This window comes from Arachis ipaensis, chromosome B07 (genome assembly GCF_000816755.2).
Source record: "Arachis ipaensis cultivar K30076 chromosome B07, Araip1.1, whole genome shotgun sequence".
In the NCBI taxonomy this organism is placed as follows: domain Eukaryota; kingdom Viridiplantae; phylum Streptophyta; class Magnoliopsida; order Fabales; family Fabaceae; genus Arachis; species Arachis ipaensis.
Window position 1 is genome coordinate 124,765,450 of NC_029791.2, and position 7,777 is coordinate 124,773,226.

Sequence of the window (7,777 nt, forward strand, 5' to 3'; positions counted from 1 at the left end):
GTCATGTCTTAGGTTAGGACACTAAATACACAATAATAATGGCTGCATGAGTCACATCTTATGCGAGGAACTTTGTTGTACGTATGTCGCATCTTTACTAAAGCATCAGCTTAAATGAGAATAAATGCTTAAATCCTTTCTATTCTTTTTGTGGTAAAGATACTGCTGTTATTATACTATAGACCACTATCAGCAAAGTGCATTTGGCCAGAAAGAATTCCCATATTCTTCAGTCAGCAACTTCAATGAAACTTCACATAAAATCCTCCAGAGATAGAATATTTTCCTTCTGAACAATGAAATCAGATGCCCAGCTCAGAATTCATCAGTTCCATTCACTCCCTTTAATCGTGATCTATAAATCTATAGATGTTTTGGAATCTAAAAATGATGCTCCTCTTTGCATCTGTTAGATTTTTTGTGGTGGTGGTTGATGGGGAGAGAGAAAAAGCAGAGTGACGAATCAAATTACTTTCATCTTAAAAAAGTAACTGGTGATCCTGAAACAATCTACTTAACTAATCTCGAATTATGCTGAAACACTATATTGACTATGCTGCAGCTAAATAATAACTGGAAGGGAAAAAAAAAGTTGCAGATAATTAGATAATTGAAAGCACACAAATTATCCTTCTCCAAAAGGAAATTCTCTTAGGGAGCCGAGAAATCCCAACCATTCGAATCAAACATTAAACGAAATGAATAATGAATCAATCCGTGTGTATCTAAGTTATGTAAGTCCCTAACTCCTATACTTGGCATCAAGACCTAACTCCTATTGCAAAACGTGTTGATCAATATATTGTTCTATTGAAAAATATTAACTGTAGTTATCTTATTTTGCCAATACATGTTCTTTGTGGTTTTCATAATTTGATGCTTTTACAAACTTGCACTTGCACTCACACCCATGCCCATAGATGAATTTGTAAACTGGTATTACTCTTAGTCCCAGCAGAAACAAACAAATTTTCTGGCCATTGAGTACTTGCAGCTGTCTCAGTACTAGTCTCAATAACATGAAGGCAGCAAGGAATGCAGAAGCATCTATCTGATATCATGCATTTCAAGAAAAATCTAACCTAAAGGACTGGAAAATGGAAACACCTAATAAAGTTAGGGAAATAAAGAGGCATTTAATTGGAACTAGTTAACCTTGATAGCACCACAAAGACGGGAGGTGCAAAAATGTTGGGAACTTGGAACAAACACCATCATGGAATACAAGTTCCAAATAGTCATACAACAGATTCATTCACAGGGCATCTACAAGATGACATCATCCACCATTCTTCATTTTGTTTTCAAACATCACATAAACGTTTAAAGTAGTCTCTCAAGCAACCAAAATAGTATGTCAACAAAAATGCAAATAAGGTAAAGTTTTTTTTTAAATGAAACAAGGTAAAGTTGCTAGAGGGGGTAAAAAGAAAAAAAGAAGCTATTAAGAACAAAAGAAGTGCCTGGTGGTAACTCTAAACAAAAGAAGTGGTTGGTAGGATTCTTTGCAGTTGTCTGGAACATTTGGCTGGAACGAAATAGCAGAGTTTTTCAGAACCCTGTGACAGGAGTTGGTCCTTGAATGAATTAGGCTAATTTTATGGTGTCTATTAATTATTGTTTAAATTTTATCTAATTTATTTTTTTATAGTAAATTTTAATTTTTTAAAAATTATTTATTGTTATATTTTTTAAATTAAATATTATTTTTAATCTTTTTTAAAAAATAGTCATTATCTTTTAGGTACCATAATATTCACAAAGTATAAATATTAATAGTGATTTTTGTTGTGATAAGATTGAATAGGTGGATGTCCATTTTTAAGAGATAATGAATTTAATGAAGGTTGAAAATGTTACTTTTTGTATACCTATAAATAGGAGGCTAAACCTTAGGTAAACATAGAGCAATAAACAATTCTCTCTCTTTTTTACGTTGCAATACTTCTTTTTCTTTCTTTATATATATATACATTACAAATTTACAATATATAATATTAGTAAATATATTAATGATCTCTATTATATTGAGATAATAATTGTGGTAAATACTACTACTAGAATTAGCTAATTATACTTCTTTATTTATTTTATATTACCTTATCCATATTTATTTAATTGTTTTACAATACGTTATCAGTACGAGACTCTGATCAAATTTTAGGAAGACTCCAGGTAACAAATTTTTATTATGTCGAAACTCTCTCATCTTGAATTCAATGATCTTGATATATCTGGAAACAATTATTTATCATGGATATTAGATTTTGAAATCCATCTTGATTCAATGGATCTTGAAGATACTATTAAGGCTGAAAATAATACATCTCAAAAGAATATAACCAAAAACCATGATTTTCTTTCGTCCTCATCTTGACGTATGATTGAAAAATGAATATCTCACATTAAAAGATCCTACAAATATGTGGAAAGACCTTGAAAAAAGATACAATCATTAAAAGACGATAATACTTCCTCAAGCCTGATATGTTAGAGAAAATTTTTTCAACCTTCCATGCCTCGAATGTGCTCCTACAGCAGCAGTATCGAGAAAAAGGATTTAAAAAATATTTTGAGCTAATTTCTTGCCTTTTTATTGCTGAGCGCAACAATGAGTTACTCTTAAAAAATCATGAAGCACGCCCAGCTGGTGCCACCCCATTTCCTGAAGCAAATGTGGCAAATCATAACCCCGGAAGAGGTAAATGGCAAAATTTTGGTAATAAAAAAAATTATGGAAGGAAGAAGAATTATATTCACAAGAAAGGATCTCACCAGAAGTGGGATAAAGAAAAAACAATGGAAAATGTAAATCAATTGAGGATAAATGCTTCCGTTGTGATGGAAAGGACCATTGGTCACGTACTTGTCGTACCCAAAGGCACCTAGTTGATCTTTATCAAGCATCATTGAAAAATGATGACAAAGGAAAGGAAATAAATTTTGTTTCAAATGATGAAAATTCCACCACTCATTATGATGTATCTAATTTCTTTGAGGATCCTAAAGGAAATAATACATCATTGATCAAATAGCCAATATTTCCTTCAGAATCTTTAAAGAAATTAGATACATCATAATGAGTGGTGAAATTTTCATCATTTGAAACAAAATTTGTTTCATTTCCTTTGTCATCCTTTTTCAAAAATACTTGATAAGGATCAACTAGATACCTTGGGGTACGACAGGTACGTGACCAATGGCCCCTTTCCACCACAACGGAAGCATTTATCCTCAATTGATATACTTTGCCCATTGTTTCTTTCTTTATCCCACTTTTGGTGAGATATTTTCTTGTGAACATAATTTCTTTTCCTTCCATAATTTTTCTTGTTATCAAAATCTTGTCATTTACCTCTTCTGGGGTTATAATTTGCCGCATTTGCTTTAGGAAATGGGGCAGCGCCAACTGGGCACGCTTCATGATTTCTTAAGAGGCAACTCAGTGTTGCGTTCAACAACAAGAAAGCAAGAAATTAGCTCAAAAAAAAAATTTTTAAATCCTTTTTCTCGATTGCTACTGCAGGAGCACATTCGAGGCATGGAAGGTCAATAAAATTTTCTCTAACATATCGGGTTTGAGGAGATATCACCGTCTTTTGATGATTGTTCTTTCTTCAAGGTCTTTCCACAGATCTGCAGGATCTTTTAATGTGAGATATTCATTTTTCAATCATACGTCAAGATGACGACGAAAGAAAATTATGGCTTTGGCTATATCTTTCTGGGATGTATTATTTTCAGCTTTAATGGTATCTTCAAGATCCATTGAATCAAGATGGATTTTAGCATCTAGTATCCATGGTAAATAATTGTTTCCAAATATATCAAAAGCATTATATTCAAGATGAGAGAGTTTCGACATAATAAAAATTTGTTACCTGGAGTCTTCCTAAAATTTCGTTAGAGCTTCGTGCTGATAACGTGTTATAAAATAACTAAATAAATATATAAGGAAGAGATAACAAATAAAATAAAAAAATATAATTAGAGAGAAAAAGATGTCTTATTACTTTTGTTGTGTATTCCCTTTGCATTAGTACATGTATTTATAGGCACATAAAATTTACTTTTCAAACTTCTTCATTCTAAGAATTTATTTCCTTCAACGTAAGGAAAAAGTGCTACTCATAAATGGACATTCATCATCCTTATCTATCCGTGTCACAACACTAACAAGTTTTATAGCTCATATTTTTCACGTGTCCAATCTCAGCTTCCTTCATGCACCAGGCATTCAATTTTGAGATCAGTATACTCATTGTTCCATTGTTAAACACATAGAGATGTGCCTCATTGCCAGTAGCTAGCTTTGGATAAACTCTACTACTCATACAAACTCTTCCACCTTCCCCAAAACTCTCAATAATAGAGTGGTCAATCTGCACAATAACAACAAGTACTATATCAGATTAACAAGATGAAACAAGGAGAAAGTTAATCACAAGGAACCAATATACCAAGCTTCTAAGTGAAATTGTTCTGGGATTAGAATCTACATCAAAGAAAGTTCCATATGTTGTTTTATCAAGGCCATTCTGCAGTGAGGACCTGTGAAGTTGTAAACAAATTCAATCCTAAAATATATTATATGAACCAAAAATATTGAATTAGGGGGATACTCAAAGAAGCAACCTAACCTGCTTTGATCACTGCACATTAGGCCTACATATTTATTGGATGTTTTGTATACTCTAAAAGAAATTGCAGTATGCTCTCTTAAGTCTTTTGAAGCTAAAGCTAATAAACCAAATGGCCCTATTATGCCACTCCTTGGTGCATTACTACAGAGTAGTTGAGGATCAACACCACTGAGATCAAAGGATTCAGCATTTTCTAGTTCAGGAATCTCAAACAATACCTCTATATCAGCCTGGTTAACACACAACTTTAGTAGTCACTTGGAGGAAAATCTGAGAAGAAAAGACACTTTGATTTTACATTTTTCACTTACTTGTGATGCAGTGATACCTGATACTTCAAGTATTGATCCACCTCCGAGTTTCTCTCCATTAATACTGATGTTCTTGCTTCGCAGTTTTTCGACTTCTTCGATTGGCCACTGTACTAATCGGTTCCCACTTTTGTTATCAAGCCAAACTTGTCTTGGAATTGACTGCATACATGATACATCAAACTATGATCCTCCATATCTTAATGATTTCTACTTTAGGATATGAACAATGTTCAATGATGCTGTTTCATTAGGAGCAAGAGCAAAATGCATATCATGGAAAAGGATACCTGTACACCAGCCCAGCCTTTGTCAATATCATCTTTTTCGCTGTCGGATTCATTTACCCAACCCCACAATATTCTCCTGTTTTTAGCATAGTCAAAGAATGATTTGGAAGCATAGAATTTACCATAGTCATACCTCAAGTCCAAACTAGTTCCTGTAAATTTAGCATCAGCAATAAACCTCTCTTCATCAGAGAGATATTTTCCCACAAAATAGTAGTCATGTGCCATTCTTAGGTAGCCTACCTTCGCGACATGCCTAACACTCGAACTTTCGACAGATGAATCAACCCCATTAGTCCCATTGATGGACACTGGATAAAAATCCGGGCATTCACATACTCCAGTATTATCTGTTGCATAAAAAGGATTAGCATCTTCTAATTTCCAATTAACAAAATCCTCACTTTGGTACAAAATTGCCCTCCCTTGATCACCCTTTTGAGCACCAATGATTATTCTCCATTTACCATCCTTTCCATGCCAAGCAGTTGATGGATCTCTAAAATTGTCCACTTCAGCAACCTCACTAGGAATTATCACAGGGTTCTGAGTGTGTTTCACCCACTCCCTTAAAAAAGGGTCTGATAAGTTCTTTGGCATAGCCAAATTCTGAACTTGGTGCCTGTTATGATCAATACCAGTATACATGATAACAGGTTTTCCATCTAAGAGGATTGTGGCTGAACCAGACCAACAACTAATGATATCATATGCCTCACTTGGTTCAATAGCATTGTTTAGGTGAATCCAATTGATGAGATCATAGGACACTGAATGGCCCCATACTATTCCATCACCAAAAGTTGCTGCACTAGGGTTATGTTGGTAGAAAAGGTGGTAAACTCCTTTGTAATACATTGGTCCTGTCACAGATACATCAAAATAAGTCACCTGATCATACTTTTTGGATCTCATTGAAACAAGTAGTTCTAAACCTGTACTTCACATTCCACTGAAACAATACTTGTATAGCTTTATTTCATAGAGTAAAGTATCGTTTTTGTCGCAGGGTAAATCCTATTTGTGTCCCTAACGTTTAAATCGTCTTATTTGTATCTCTAACGTTTGTAAAAGTGATTCAATGTTATCCTACCGTCAATTACACATCATGAGCGCTTTAATTTGAGTTTTAAAAATCTCTTCTTGAAGTTAGAATACAAATGTCTGGAATAGAATTGATGATCTACTCCGAAAGATAGCTCATCAAATGTTGAAACTAATTCCTGCAACATTTACATAATTCACTTTTCTAAGAACATAATTGAATCTAAACACAAATAGTGGGTATAATATTAAAATCGAACACATTTAAGTGAGACCTAATTGAGAATGAATACATCCAAGTGAGAATAATTGAAAAATATAATCTGATTTGTTAGTATAATTGATAGTAGGATAACATTGAATCACTTTTATAAACATTAAGGATACAAATAGGACGATTTAAACGTTAGGGACACAAATAGGACTTATCCCAAAAGTTGGGACAAAAACGATACTTTACTCTATTTCATATTATGGGTCATTAGCAAAATCTCAAATTGAAAAGAGCAAAACGGGACAGTCTTGACAAAAGGGCAAAATATCCTTACCCTAAAACAAAATTTGTCAAATTTTTTCTCCATCCATAATTTAGAGATAACAGAACAAGGACAAACACAATTTTATTATCTTATCTTTGTCTCATATTTCTATATTTTCTATACTAAACATACTAACTAAAACATAGCCTTTTATATATTCAGAGGCTTACCATTAGGATCTGCATCATGAAGACATCCATGATCAAATTTTCTTCAGTGAAACTTGAAAAACCATATAGGAAAAGGATTAGTCAATGAAACTGAAAATAAATAATTAACAGAGATACATGTTTCTAAGCTTAATGGGGGTGTGTAATACCGTTCATCCAATTTTGTGGAGGCTGAAAGTGATAAGAAGTTCGATAAGGCGGGTTTTCAGGTACCCTGTACTTGAAAGGATTGATAGTGTTAGTGTGTGGCCATGAATCAAATCCATTAGCAACGTTTTGCAGAAAAGTAAATAAGGCAAGTAACACTAATACTAGTGTTGCAGATATCTCCATGATGATAATATTAGATTTTCTCCTTCTTGTATTGGTGCCTATAACAGATATTTAATTTAGAATTGTATGACTCAAGTTGTGTTCTTGAATCTTGACTATATAATAATCTAATGTATAATTGATTAAGGATAATGATTAAAAATTAGAAGTGAGGCCTACGCTAAACCAATCCGATTATTGAAGTGATGATATTGATAGCAAACCCTTCATTTGTTTATTTGTTTAATAATTCAGTTCTGTCTAATAATAGAGGGAGATAGTATAATATACTTAATCTCTTCAATAGTGGATTAAATTAATTGATTAAATTATTAACAGTTGTTTTTAGTCACACATGCTCATCACATAAACATAAAAAAAGAAGAATTTTTTTTTAGGTAACTCTCAAATTTCTCAAACTTAGTTGAATTTTAAACTAAACTATATTTATTTGTTTTTTTTTTTTTT

General features: G+C 32.9%; 1 protein-coding gene across 4 annotated transcripts; it reads right to left on the minus strand.

Moving 5' to 3' along the window:
- LOC107606310 (beta-fructofuranosidase, insoluble isoenzyme CWINV6) lies at positions 3,988 to 7,396 on the minus strand. Of its 4 annotated transcripts, none has more exons than XM_016308353.2 (7): positions 7,147 to 7,395; positions 6,998 to 7,006; positions 5,245 to 6,107; positions 4,955 to 5,116; positions 4,641 to 4,873; positions 4,461 to 4,551; positions 3,988 to 4,382 (listed from the first exon to the last, which is right to left on the minus strand). In XM_016308353.2, the coding sequence occupies exons 1-7, from the start codon at positions 7,328 to 7,330 to the stop codon at positions 4,173 to 4,175; spliced, it is 1,752 nt and encodes a 583-aa protein (XP_016163839.1). In that variant the 5' UTR covers positions 7,331 to 7,395; the 3' UTR covers positions 3,988 to 4,172. The 4 variants fall into 4 exon arrangements, with proteins under 4 accessions (XP_016163839.1, XP_016163840.1, XP_020962255.1 ...); XM_016308354.2 differs by having other exon boundaries at positions 6,998 to 7,049; positions 7,147 to 7,289; XM_021106596.1 differs by having other exon boundaries at positions 6,998 to 7,038; positions 7,147 to 7,271.